Raw genomic sequence first — 14,174 nt, 5'->3', positions numbered from 1 at the left:
TAAATTTATGTAATACAGTGCATTCCTCAGGGTTGGGTAGTCAGCACTACCCAACAAGCAACATACCATTATGTCTCATCAAGGATTTGAGGTAAACACCAACTCTAAACACTGTCATTTAGCAGCCGCTCCTCACTTTGTAAACCAGTGAGAAACAGCTGTAAAATAGCACAACATGGCAAAGAATGCTTTGTTTCCTGGAGTCATGCGCATGACACAGTAACTTTTATTCAAATACCAAATTCAAAGTAACTCTGCCAGGTGTTCTGGCATATTCAAATCCAGGACTCTTTTCATGGATTAACGCTGGAGGGCACTTAAAAAAAATGCAGGTGTTTCCATGTGTGGAAAAAGCTGGCGTTGAGCTTCAGTGTCTGCGTTGTAATAAATCTAGACTCAGCGCTTCCGTAAACCTAACACACGGCCTTGAGGGCGTGTGGGAACTGCAGATTGCGACGTAACACACCGCATTCCTGCCTACTCTCTCACACCTCGTCTTCGGCTTCCGATGAATCAGGTCTTTAAATGAGACAAACCCTTTCAGACAGAGCTCCCAGTCCCGCCTAAAACCGCATCAAAACTTCCAACAGGTACAGAAAATGGGAGCAGTCGAGTCATGACTGGGACTGGTTGCTGTCATGTAGTGGGCACCCCTACACCCATTCACCTCTGTCTGGGATCTGTCTGCCTGTTCGGCTTATCATTTCTCTGCAGTCACTTTTGAACCTGTGTGTGTTTGTGTGACAAAGGGTGAGTCATATTTAGACACAGGGCAGGATGGACAGACGCAGATCAAATGCAGGAGGAAGGACAGTAAAAAGGAAACAAAAGTGAGTGAGTCAGAGATGAAATCCTCCTCTTTCACTTGGGTTTAGAGGACTTTGCACCAGTCTTCCCAACACTACTTTGCAATACATTTCGGAAGCAAGTTAGATAAGAAAAAGAGGCAGGGACTCAATAGAAAACATGATCCCTTAACTGCTGGGTTTACACACATTACCACATAACAGAGTCTTAAATAGGTGTCGAGAGGCAGATATGCAGTCATTCAAAGGCTCTGCCTCAGGTCTGCAGCACAGCAGATAAAATGACAGGCCTATCTCTCAGTCTTGCTTGCACAGTCACCAGAGCATGAGTCAGTCTCAGTTAATATTTAACCCTCCTAAAGGAGGGAGCTTTAATAAAAGCAGGCTAAACAAATCACAAAACCTCAAAAGTAAAGAAATTGATTTTCCATTTGTCTGTGTGTTTATCAGCTTTATGGACATTAAGGAGAGATGAGGAAGGTGAGGGGTCTCCTGGGATCTCAGTGCCCTTTGAGGACCTGGATACAGATGGCCAGTATGTTGAGAGGATATCCATCATTTCTGACACAAGGCCCCTGTTAACATAAGTCCCAATCAGGCAAATAAAGCCATGTGGGCAGGAGTCAGTGGTCACTCCTCTTTGACTCTTTTAAAAAGACAAATCATGACAGTCACCTTGGACCTCTCCACACTACTGCACATGTTATCATAACAGGAAAAACTAGAAGGTAGACGCACCTCTCTCACACAGACATATTTAAACTCTTGAATCATACATAACATTCACAACATATCTACAAATATGAACTCACTGCATGCATTTTTGCATGTCTCTGGGTCTCATTTAGTGCTCTATAGTGGCTTGTAAGCATTTCATAAAAAGCTAAAGTGATTGGAGCCGAAAGATCAGTAGAGTAAGAGGGACAAAAACAAGTGGACTACAGTGCAGACTCACGGATTTTGATTTTCTTGGGATCAAGCTTGTGGGCTTCATCCTGCAGAATTTGCAGGCGCTCCTCGATCCTGCAGGATCTTCTAAACACCATCCCCGCCTCCATCTCGATGCCCAGGAAGATGTCGCTGGCATGTCGGGAAAGGTCGGAAAGTTGATGTATTACGTTAGTCAGCGTATGACAGCCAACCTCATCCAGCGATGAGAACAAAACGGGTTTTCGCAGTTTGCGTTTGCCGGCTTCTTCCCTAGGTTTCCAGCCATCCTTCTTCGCCGATAGCCTGCTCACACGGCGGGGCTCGATAGTCCTCTGGTGAAAGGGCATATTTATTTCATACCAATAACTCCAGCGGGACCGAAAAGTGTTCACGCCGAGAAAAACAAAGCTTTAAAACAAACCCAACACGAACTCCCTCCCCGCGGTTGAGGAATAATCCTTGAATCCCGCCATATTCTGATTTTCAAAGCATGGGGACTTTGTGCTGCTGTACACTGCAGACGTTGCCTCCTAAAGTCTATTCAAATTCAACCAGACACAGTGCAGGCTGAAAAGAAAAAAAAATCACAAGGAAAAGTAGGGAAAAGTACAAATAAAAACCCGGAAAATACTACAACCACCTGTAGCGAGTGGAGCCGGAGCCAGAAAGAAGCGCAGAGAGTTTACCTGCCTCCCTCCGGAGAGAGCGGCCTGTCACAAAACAAGGACCGGAGCTCTTCAGAAAACGGAACAAGGAAGGAAACGAGCAGGAAGCCTGGAAGCTGTAGATCCTGGATCATATTATTTATTTATTTATTTATTATCTGAAATCAAAATTAAAATCTTTCTCAAATGGTTTGACTTAATAATTCTAATAATTTGTCTTTTTATTATATATATATTTATATAGAGTTAGTAAGTCTCTCATCAACCCTAACCCTGACTTTACATAAGTACATTAACCCCCCAATAAATAAATAAATAACTGTCGGACACAAACATTCATTTTATTAATTTATTATTTTCGTTTTTCTGCAACTGAAAAAAATGCCATCCATAAATTAAAAAATTTGAGTCAGCTTAAATGGTCTTAGCATTTTAAGCTAGTACCTGTCACACTAATTTTGAGTACGTCGAGATTTTTTAAAAGGAAAAAAAAAAGAATTTTTACTGTCAGACACAAATGTAATTATATGTATTTTATTATTTCTAGAGTTTATTTCAATTTCTTACATTTTTAGCTATTTTGATTTAGTAAGTCTCAGATCGTTTCTCAGTTTCTCATATTCATGAAAGTCAGCTGAAAAAAAAATCATGGCGTTAACAAAATGATATGTAGGTAGCATAGTCTGGATACTTTGAGCTAGTCATGTTATTTTCTTGCTATTTCGCTAATGTTTCTCTTGTCTGTTGCACATTTATTTTTAAAGGGAAATTTGCCCACAGTTATTACAGAGCAAATAGACATAAGTTTTTTTCATACCATTTAAAATAACCTCATGGTAACACATTCTCTGAACACTTGTCTGTAATTTATGACCTCAGTGTGTGCACATGGCATGTTTGTCCAGCTCCTCTGTTCACCATCTGACATTCCCATATCTGCTCTTTAAATTCCTCACAGCTCTTTTCAAGGGCACACCATCCCCTCAACTCACTTTTAAAATTAACAGGCCACAAGTTCAGTGGATGAAGTCCTGTCTCTGCTCTGTAGCTATTAATGCGCCCCCTGGTGTCTTTTAGTGAATACTGCAACTTCCAGGATAGTTGCAAGCATTCCTGTCACTTTCACCGTTTTCTCATTACTCAATATGTTCTATGTGGCAATGGTTTAGTAGCACGTTGCTCAATATTTGCATGTGAAATGTTGGATTTATGCCCCCACCGCTCTGAATATTGAGACACCCTGCATACACAGAAAACACAAAGTTAAGTGGATTGTTCTCTCAGGCATGAGCAATATCCGCATTTGTCCTTCCCTCAGCACAAATTGTGTTTGACAGGAAAGCAGCGTGAGGATGACACATTTACAACTGGTGGAAAAAGGAACAAGCCTGACAGTGGCGTGTTGTTCCAAGGCCGTTTATTGGTGTCCTCACATTCCCCGCATCCTCTGTTTGTTTAAAATACAAATCTTCTCGCCACTTATCCGCTGGGAGGCAAGACCCATGAGCTTGTGTCGCTGCAAAGAAAGCACATGGGTAATCAACTGTGAGTGAACCGGCGCTGCCTTACTGTTAAATGAGTTACATCCACTTGTGCTTTTTCTGCTGACGCCTTGGTGCTGTAGAAACCAGAGCAAGCAGCAATAAGCAGACAATTATAGAGATGAAGATACGTTTAATCAAGATTAAATATATGCCCAAAAGATCTTGCAAATCATAAGAGATCCAAACATTAAAACAATACAAAAAAAATGAAATTTTATGTTAAGGGAGTCTCGTACTTCCTACAAGTTTTGGACTTTCATTCGGGGTAAAATGCACGTGTCATATTACAGTGCATTGATTCGCAAAAACCCACAGCCTTCTTCCACATTTAAAAACCCATACATAAACATCATTTATAGAATTATTTACATACAAGGCTTAAACATCTCAAATCAAACCCTTTGATGAGCCAAGAACTTAAGAAAAAAAAACAAAAAAACATCACATTTGAGGTTATGGGGACTTTCTTGAAGTTTAGGGCTTGTGTGAGCCGCAAGTAGTGACATTCTGTTGCACAAATCACTGAATGGATTTGGAGGCAGGAGTCATTAAATAATGATGCTCTGCAAACACTGGAGGGTTAACTGGCTTGCAAGATACTCCGCCTCTGTCTTTAAAGTTGCTTTGCATTTACACACACACACACACACACACACACACACACACACACACACACAAAAAAAAAAAAAAAAACCTAAAGTGTGATAAAGTGAAATCAAATGTCCTTGACGCCCACTTGCCATGTTCGACAATCACTTTGATTCAGAGAGCACAGTTCATACAGCAATTCTCACAACGCACTCAGATGTTGGGTACATATGTCATGCGTAGCTGAAGAACAGAATGAATCTAAATTACATTTTCAATAATAATAATCAAATAATAAAAAAAAAATTTAGATGTTAGTAAGCAACCATGTCACGCAGGACACAATTATAATCACCTCTTTTTTCCTTTTTTATTTTTTTTTAATTCATAATGCTTGAGATGACAACTCAAAGAGGAAGAAAGGAAAAAAGTAGACAAAACAGCGTTTTGTGTTATGGATTTTCTACACAGATGTAACAGTGTGTTATGACCTAAAAAAAAAAAGAAAGAAAAAAAAAAAGAAGAAGGATGGTTAGTTGAGTTTATTGTCACGTGCGTGTCAGAGCTCTGAACAGGAAGACAGGAATGATAAAACATAAATCCCCCTGCTAACATTGACAACACAAGCTCTTTCTTTTTTGTGAGTCTTTAATTAACAAGTGGTGAACAACATATATGATGAGGAACTGTCAACGAGCAAAAACTCAAACGGAAAAACATTTGTGGGAGAACGGAAATTACTCTTACACCGATGTGACTTTTATACTTCTTACACTGCGACGCTTCTGCAGGCGATAAGGCTCACAGCCATAAATTACCATGTGAATGATGTTTTGCACACCCTCCTTCAACACCCATGTTACTGAATGACTTCTTGCCGGTCCTTCATAAATGATGCAAGTTTAAAAAGACACACACTGCTGTTGTAACCTGACTCTCGAAATAAGTATAAGAAACAGAACGTTTGCGAGAAGAAGATGAAAAATACCACTCGTTCCACTTCACAATCCTCTCAGATCTTCATACAGGTACGGTGGCTTTGGAAAAGGGGTGCCAGACCACTGTGACAACAAAAAGGATGAGCAGGTTTGAGAACCCGGGCTGTTTAAATGAGTGAGAACACACTTGGCAAAGACCAGAAGATCTCTGAGTAAAAGGCATAGTGTTATGAAGCACATCTTTAATAATAAATGGATTTCTAACATTGTCCTCTGTGTTCTCGTGGGATAAACAACCACCTTTTCCACTCAAAAGCAAACAAACAGAAAAAGAAAAGAAAGAAAGGGAAACATAGGCTCGTGGAGCCGCCAAGTTTCCACTTGTTGTTATGATAGCATCACTCGGAGCACAAGCAGCCACAACGCCACCGTGTCGGACAGTGCTGGGCCGGGCTTTGGTGACTTAAGTGGAGCCCAGGGGGGGAAACTGGTGAAATATATCATGAGAGCAAAATCCTACAGCTTGGTGTGAATGCAGCAAGGACAGGTGGTGAATATACAACAGGTATACGCACTCCTCTTCCAAGGGCTCGATAACGGGATCTAGCATGGGTGCATCTTGGGTCACGCGTACACATACAGTAAATACATATTAGTCGAGTCTCCAGACTAGGACTCCAGATGTGTCTCTTTGTCTCCCTCTGGTGGTTTAATCCAGAATAAATCTGGTAGTTTCCTCCTTCGCACACACGCACACATACACACAAATACAGGCTGCCTTCACACAAATCTTCACCCTCCCCCCCTTACAAACACACACACACGTACATACATATATTTATATATACGAACATACACACTCCTTGGCTCCCCTTTTGTCTGTATTCAGGCTTATCTGGTGTAGTAGACTCTGTAGTAAACACTCTTGGAGCGCCAGAGTGAATAGGAGTTGTCGAACTTGAGCAGGTAGACTCCGCGACCTGGGTACTGGTGGCTGCCGGCGTACACCTCCTCATGACAGTCCCGCCGGTAAACCGGTACAATCTCATCCACCTGAGGCTTCCCTGCCTCCTTCTTGGCCTTCTCTTCCTCACTGGTTGGCTCACCTGCAGGTAAAAAACAAAACATAAACAAAAATACACACACAAAAAAAACAATACATTATTTGCGCAAACAAGAATAAATTTTGTGATGTATGATTTTTGCATTACATTCCAAGAAATGAGCCCAACAGTGGGTATTCCTTACAGGTTAAGAGGTAAAGAAAACACACTAGAACTTCAAGGTGACAAAGCATCCAAACATTTAATTGGACTGTTTTCAGCACAATATCAATATTAATAAAAAAGCCAATGTTGTTCAATAATTTGACTGCCAGTATTCAGTCATATGCTTTCCTGTATATGACAAAAGATAGGCAGGACTTTTGTTATAATGGGAAGAGTCAGTGGATAATTAATTATAAGTGTAGGATAAGAATATTAATGGAAAACTAGTTACTAATCTCTCAAACAGGCTTATAACTGAAGCCACAGAAATAAAGCACAAGACAACACTAATTAGAGCATTGACAGCCTTCATGCAGACTTTGTGTGTACATGTACAGAAGTGCATGAGCATCATGACAGACACTTTTTTTAAAAAAAAATTTCTCAGCAAATATTTTATTTTCCCAGTAGTTTTGTAACAAATAACTTAGCACTAAGTGATATAATCGCATGTCTCTCGTTCTGTGGACCGACTCCACCGTTCTGTTGTGCAGAGGGCAGCAGTAGTGTCACACACAGTTAACCAGTTCTCAGCCTATTCTGATACGACAAGCATTTGAACTGACGGTAGTTCTCTTAAGCAAAAGGATGACCACCATCGCCAGCTACAGTTCAAGATACTGGAACTGGAGCGCTGTTAACCATGGGACAAAGTGCTTTTTGGAGAGGGATGATCAACCTGACTAACAAGCAGGTGAGCAGGGAAAATACAGGAGGGGAACAGTCAGGGCTAACAGGTTAGAGGCAACTAAACTTTCAAAATAAGAGTTTAGGTGTTGCCACTAGAAAAACACTGGGAGAAGACATTCCCTTATAAATAATGTCAATATAATTCACTATTTAAATTCCCTATATACTATATATAAAAACCAAAAACAGCTGTACGGCTTATACCCAACAGTGAAAGGAAACAGTCACAGTAGTGGTTGACACAGTTGCCTAACCCTGGTTCGATCCTGGGGGGAGAACAAATCATTGTAGGGGTTGTGTGGGGGCATCCAGCATGAGTAATTAACCAAACCAATCATGGTATGATTAAGCGAGAAGCTTCAAGGCTGTAATGCATAACTGCTGTTTACATAATAATAAGAAGCTTAAAAAATGTGTTTAAGTACAGCAAGTAAAAAAAAAAAAAAAAAAAAAAACTACCCTCACCTTCATCATCTTCATCCTCTTCACTGGACTCTGACACGTGCACGCTGACTGAAGCAGAGGCTGCGTCTGTCCACTCAAAGAAGACCCCAAAGCCGATGTCGTAATAGTCTGTAGCAAACTCCCAGAACAGGTACGAGCCGTCTTCATGAGTGGGAACACGTACCGTCACCACCTCACCGCGCCCCACCGTGATCACGCTGTCTGCGTCCTGACGGATTTTCTCCTTGAAGTCCTTGATCTGTGGCCGTGTCCACATGGAAGGAGCAGCTATGACTGGTGGGGATTCTGCTGCAATCAAAAGGAAAGAGAAGACATTATCTATTTTGCTATTTTCTACCAGTTTTCTCACAAAACAAACAGTACATTTCCTAATAAGCGATTCCCTTCCAGCATATGCAGACCGAATCCCAAACAAGCTCAACTTGGAGGAAACCTGTGTGTCTCAGAACGATCAGAGAAAACCAGAATCCATGTGCACAATAGCAAAGATTTGTTTTTGCAGGCACAGCTACCCCAGCTTCATTTATCATTCCACTGAACAGGAAGAAGGAAGTCATTTGGAAAGGGATATGTGTTTTGGATTCACACCAAGGACTTTTGCATATCTACTGTGACGTCTTTTACTCCTGTAAGCGGAATATGTGACTGGATGAAACCTAAACCAACACATTATTGTGTGTCGCTTGTTCCAGCTCTGCTGCCCTCCAGGTTACATCAACAAGGGCACAGCAGATAAGCATCATGTTTCAGGCTTGGCAGACCGCTTCACTGCTCTGACAGAGAGCTTACCCTGTCTGACCCCTAGTCATTAGCTGCTCCAATATTTCATGCTTTTATTTTGAGATGGATATAGAGCAGCCCACCAACCTAATAAAGGCCCATTCTCTGAGACCTCTTCTGCCGGCTCAGGCTCTGGCTCTCGATCCATACTCTCTGAGTAAGAGTCTGACTGGCCTCCATTGATTGTTGGAGCTTCTTCTCCAGTCTGTGGTGAAGCAGCACACAACGGTCCTGCTGAGGAGGCGGGGATGGGTTCACCTGTGTGGAAGCTGCTAGATTCTAGGGTGCCCTGCACCATTGAATCAGACTGCTGCTGCTTCTGTAAGGCCGCCTAGGATGAAAAAGAGAAACCAAGAATCTAGTTTCACCAGGGCTGTGTTAGGGTTGGATAAGATTATTAACAATTAAATTTCCATCTTCTGGCAACATCCTATACAGCTCGAAAACCGAAGGGTCTGTTTTTCCACTTTGCTGTATACGAGTAGACCTAGGGCTAGGCTTTTGAACAACTGATTTGCTCAGGGATTTTTAATCTTAGTCTTTGTTTGAGGTTTTTGTTTACCACACCTGGCTGTTAAAAATGGTATAAAATAAAGTAATTCAAGTCAAAAGGTTTAAAACATTTTTGGCTATTTTTCAATAACTCCTTTGCAATTTAACAGTTCACTTGAGCTGGAAGGACTTTACAGGGAGGCCGATGTTTTACAGGAAGGTTTTATGCATCAGTCAGGATATTAAAGAGGACATGAATAAAGGTGTGTGCTGTCAAGACATATACCACCCAGTTAGGAAGGCTATTCATTAGCAAGGGATCTCTACACTAATTGAAAACAACACTAAATCTATCCTAGATAATACGGCTGCTAGGCTCTGACACACATTCCTTTCAGTCAGATAATGAAGAGTTAATTAAGGGACTAATCTCAGGGGTAAACTGATCAGATTGAATTTGGGGCCAAAGAAAGACCTGCAGGCAATCCTTCTAATCTATTCTAAGTACTCCCACATTAACTGCAAATCCTATATATTGAACAATAATACTCAATCAGTGAAAACTCTATGTTATGTTGGGATTCTGCATCCTACCTGTTGCTGGGCCAGCTGGACCTGGTAGAGCTGCTGCATGTACTGCTGATAGTGCTGCTCCTGCAGCTGACGGATGAGGCTCATCTGCTGCTCAGGGCTGTTTGGGTACTGCTGAGCAGCATACTGTTGGAACTGCACCGCTGTCTGCGCATTTAATGCTGCCATTATCTGTTGTCTGGTTACAGTAAAATGAATGACAATGGAAATACAGGAAAACAACAGGAAGTCAGACAGATTTGTAGTGACATTTTCATCTTTGGGCCAAGTGTCAGCACAGGACTAACCCTTGTTTTCGGTCTCACAATATACGTGGAAATAAAAAGTGATTTTAAAAAAAGCCTACAGATATAAATACAAAAGGAGAGGGATGCTTTTATATAAAATTAAAAAAGAAACAATATAAACACCACACATACTTCTGCTGCTCAATCCGTAGCCTCTCCTCTTCTGCCTGCCTCCTTTCTTCTTCCTCTCTTCTAAGCCTTTCCTCCTCCTCAAGCCTCCGTCTCTCTTCCTCCAGCCTCTGTCGCTCCCTTTCTTCCTCTTCCCGCCTTAGACGCTCTTCTTCTTCTTTCCTGAAGAAGAGAATTGAAAGATTTAAATAATGCAAATGGATAAAAATGCATAATTTACATGCAAACAAAAGCCCAAACTGTGAAATATACATGAATATCACGACATTCTAACAAGGTCAAATACTGTATAACCTATCCACCCAAACTAACCACAGCTTTCCAGCTTTTCTAGATAGAGAGCAAATTGAGGTAGAAACTAAATTTAAGACACACTAGCAGATGAATGTCCCTTGGACAAAGAAGCTGATCCTCCCACCTTTTCCTCTCCTGCTCCTCCCTTTCGATCTTGTGTGATGTGACGTATGGGGCAAAGAGGTTACAGCATTTGTTAAGTAGCTTGACAAACTCCACCATGGCATCGTCCTTCTCCATGTTACCCAGTGAAGCCCACTCTTTCCTGCACACAGGTCAAGATGTAGACAATAATAGGTGCATTATTTTTTTTAAATTTCATTCTGAACAGGATGATTTTCATCCATTGTCTGAATCCATTTTAAACTGTTAATGAGTGAAAATGCACGAGTGTCTATTTCCTGATACAAAGCAAAAATTACTGAGACGTCCACTACAATCCAAAGGTCACATGCATGAACACACACACACACACACACACACACAGAGAAGTAAGCTGGTGTTACCTGCGGTCGTTGCCCAGGACATCAAAGAAGCCGACCTCTGGTGAAGCATCGGGATTGTAAGGACCGAGTAACACCTGTTTGTGCAGAGCCACCAATCGAAGCTTCTCCTCATAGGTCGGGTGGAAGGCCTTTCCATCTTTATCTGAAGGCAGCAAAGTGGAAGCAATGAGTTTGCAGGCAATCCTGTTAATGTCCACCTGCAGTGAATACTACAGTGCAGCTTGTGTGCACAACAAGGTAGTAAAAACTCCCGCGTACAGGAGTGTTATGTTCTTGTGCCAAGACTGTAAAGCGCAGATAATTACTCCTAACTGTGCTCTCCCACTCTAAACTTTTCAAGCTTCTTTGTGGCTAAAATCATTAAGAATTAAACACTGAGATAACATTAGTCATAGCTAAAACTTGATTTAAGGTGAGGCAAGAGGGAGATTTAGGTAGTTGAGTTGAGCAAGTTGAGCAAGTAGACCTAACCCTGTCTGACACACTGACAAGAAATACAAAGCCCAGATTACTATCACACAGAGTGGCAGCCAGGCCCCAACCTGTTTGCACAGTCATCACAAGTGTTCTGCCATAATACAAACAGCACAAATGCCCAGTGTTCAATACAGCTTACACTTGTGTAGGGTGACTGGAAAGTATGGACACAGTATTTTGCAGGATTTGTGGCTTTTTGTAAAGCAGACATATAGAACTAGCTAGAATGGTCAGGCTGCAGAATAGCCACACATATCACAATTTTTTTCCAATTATTCAACTACTTAGGGTATTTCAGTATGCCTTAAATGCATCCCAGCATGTCCAGAAGGCCTAAAAATGGCTCCCAGAGCACACATAAAAGTAGTACTACAAGTAGTAGCAGCATAGGAGTGATTTGAAAAGGCAGGTGTCAGTCAAACTGTCACATAAACCCCCCATAGACTGAAAACGTGGTTAACTGCTTTTAGGGGTGGTGAGCTAAAACTATGCAGCAGTTGTATCCTCAGAATAATAATTCCTCCAGCACAGCAGGAACTTGTCATTGAGTACTTTGGGAGGAAAAAAAAAATCTTTGAGAGCAGCTGCCACCTTATGCAGTCCCGTTTCAGTCACAGCAGAGGGAGGGCGTGTTTAAAAGCTCCTGAACACATCCCAGAATAAGCTGTCATTCAATTTGAATGGAAATCTTCCTCATTTGGTGGAGGAAGGATGCATAGAAATATGCAAACTGGTAATAAGTATAGTCACTCCTCTTTGGTCCAAAGATAAAAACCCAGAAAGGAGACAACAGCGGCAAATCAGCTGACACAAAGGGGCTACTCACAAGTGCCGTGGTTGTTTTACCCTTTAACGGCCAGCAGCGTTAGATACTAGTTAGCCGTGAAGCTAATGTAACACCGAGGCTGACAGCAGTAGCACCAGTCCCGGTGGTGACAGCTAGCAGCTAGCAGCTAATGCTAGCAACCTGCTAGCCTGAACCAGCGAGCGCCACACTTTAAACTGTTCGAGCAGCTTTCTCACCGCTTGGCGATTGAAACAAACATGAAGTACCTTTAAAAAATTTAAGGGCCATTCCGTACAGCTCCAGCAGAGGAAAGCCCCATTTCCTCTCTATCGCACATTTAGCAGTCTCTCCATCTTCGCCTTCAGCGCCGCCCGGCTTATCTCTGCTGGGTTCCGTGGGTATGGACTCCGGTTCTTCGGCCTGGCTCTGCTCGCCCTCCGGGTCCGGAGTGAGGGTGAGGCCATCGATGGAAACTTCGAGCCGGCTAGAAGTAGCGCTGTCGAGGTCGCCGCTCTGAACCTCTGTCGCCATCATGTAGACTGTCAGCTGAAGCAGCCACGTACCTACTTCCGTTTCTATCTAGCGGAAGTTCCGGTTGTTTTTTCTCCCCTCACCGATGTAAATAATGACGAGGTCTTACCAACAGATAAAACGACTTGCCCAAAAACAAACAACCCCCCCCCCCAGCATTTTATTAACCGTCACGTACACTAACGGACACATATAAAAATTAACATGTATTTTAAAATATGCAATAGATAAATTGTCTTTTTTATCGATTTTCCATGTTTTCCATATAACGATTTTATCTGTAACAATATTTCCATGAATAAACAGTTAAAGAGAAAAAGAACAGTTTACCTGAAGGTACCTTTATTTAACATAAATATGCATGCTTCTATGGTTCTACAAATATGTTAAAGATAAAAACATCACTTAAAATATGATAAAATGCGATAAAACCCGAGATAAACAATTAAATCTTTTATTGTGTTTTTTATTATGCTTTTATAGAGCAAAAAACTATCTTCTCTGATATTATTTGATCAATTAGACACTTTTTATTATGTAAAACATGTTTCGCCTCAAAACGTGCTTTAAATACAATTTAAACTCTTGGAACACGTTTTTGTAAATACAAAGTAATGTACTGTGCAAAACAAAACAAAACAGAAAACAAAAAAACTTTAGCTACTCTTTAATTTTGCTAGGAAAATGGGAAATAGATGACTTGTTGAAACATTTCCAACGCTGAAATACAGTATGTAAAGCAACAGCAAAGTCTGTACAGCGCTAATGAGCTTGAATGTCAATAACCGGTATGATCATCCCTATTCTTCAACACATTTTGAACTCACTTTGTCAAGCTTTCTTGGAATGTCTTTAAAAAGTCTTTGGGAATAGTTCTCCAGGCTTCTTGAGGAACATTCAGATCTCTTCTTTGGATGTGAGGAGCTATCCGGGTATGCTTTTACTGCACTGGCAGTGTGTTTGGGATCATTATGCTGAAAAAATAAGCCATTGCCGATCGGATGCTTCCCAGTTTGTTTGTTTTTTAGTTTTTCGTTGTTGTTGGTTGTTGGTTTTTGTTTTGTTTTTGTTTGTTTTTCTCAAAACACACTGCACACCATGCTGAAATATGCCATATTTTCGGTTAATAGTTCTTTGGGAATGGTGCAATAATACTTGACTTAGGGGCCTTTTTATTATGTCGGAATGATTCACAGGTCAGTGTAAAGTGACTTAACAAACAAACCAAAAAACACTATCCCCCTGAAAATGATCAGTTACAAGGACTGGACAGAAAATTAATGAAAAAGCAGGCAATGTCCAAACAAAAACTTCAAAAAACCTTCATAAAGCCTGGAGAACTATATATACTATGCTATACTAATGTCACCAATGTTTATTTGTAATTAGCTAATGATGATTGCTGC

At 41.2% G+C, this 14,174-nt stretch overlaps 2 protein-coding genes across 6 annotated transcripts in view; both read right to left on the bottom strand.

The window, feature by feature from the left end:
• Positions 1-2,173, bottom strand: part of nhsl1b (NHS-like 1b) — a 102,290-nt gene extending 100,117 nt beyond the window's left edge. Inside the window, exon 1 of one of the 4 annotated variants that reach the window (XM_063496415.1) lies at positions 1,762-2,173. In XM_063496415.1, the coding sequence (XP_063352485.1) occupies positions 1,762-2,083 (322 nt within the window). In that variant the 5' untranslated portion in view covers positions 2,084-2,173. The remainder of the gene's footprint in view (positions 1-1,761) is intronic. The other 3 variants (XM_063496412.1, XM_063496419.1, XM_063496414.1) reach the window with 3 other exon arrangements.
• A 3,058-nt stretch (positions 2,174-5,231) lies between these two features.
• acbd3 (acyl-Coenzyme A binding domain containing 3) lies at positions 5,232-12,803 on the bottom strand. Of its 2 annotated transcripts, none has more exons than XM_063495696.1 (8): positions 12,504-12,803; positions 10,974-11,115; positions 10,592-10,732; positions 10,177-10,335; positions 9,761-9,935; positions 8,762-9,005; positions 7,895-8,182; positions 5,232-6,577 (listed from the first exon to the last, which is right to left on the bottom strand). In XM_063495696.1, the coding sequence occupies exons 1-8, from the start codon at positions 12,769-12,771 to the stop codon at positions 6,363-6,365; spliced, it is 1,632 nt and encodes a 543-aa protein (XP_063351766.1). In that variant the 5' UTR covers positions 12,772-12,803; the 3' UTR covers positions 5,232-6,362. The 2 variants fall into 2 exon arrangements, with proteins under 2 accessions (XP_063351766.1, XP_063351767.1); XM_063495697.1 differs by having other exon boundaries at positions 7,895-8,179.
• Between the last annotated feature and the right edge of the window lie 1,371 nt (positions 12,804-14,174).

The sequence above is a fragment of the Pelmatolapia mariae genome, linkage group LG15, assembly GCF_036321145.2.
Source record: "Pelmatolapia mariae isolate MD_Pm_ZW linkage group LG15, Pm_UMD_F_2, whole genome shotgun sequence".
Classification (NCBI taxonomy): Eukaryota; Metazoa; Chordata; class Actinopteri; order Cichliformes; family Cichlidae; genus Pelmatolapia; species Pelmatolapia mariae.
This window is presented reverse-complemented; position numbering and strand designations above follow the sequence as displayed.

What these genes read in the sequence shown, in the direction of transcription:
- acbd3 (XM_063495696.1), bottom strand. Translation starts at nt 12,771, where the DNA reads ATGATGGCGACAGAGGTTCAGAGCGGCGACCTCGACAGCGCTACTTCT. An exon ending in GGCCCTTAAATTTTTTAAAG is followed by an intron (nt 11,116 to 12,503) that starts GTACTTCATGTT and finishes TGCTGCCTTCAG; the next exon opens with ATAAAGATGGAAAGGCCTTC. An exon ending in AGAGGATGAAGATGATGAAG is followed by an intron (nt 6,578 to 7,894) that starts GTGAGGGTAGTT and finishes TTTTACCTGCAG; the next exon opens with GTGAGCCAACCAGTGAGGAA.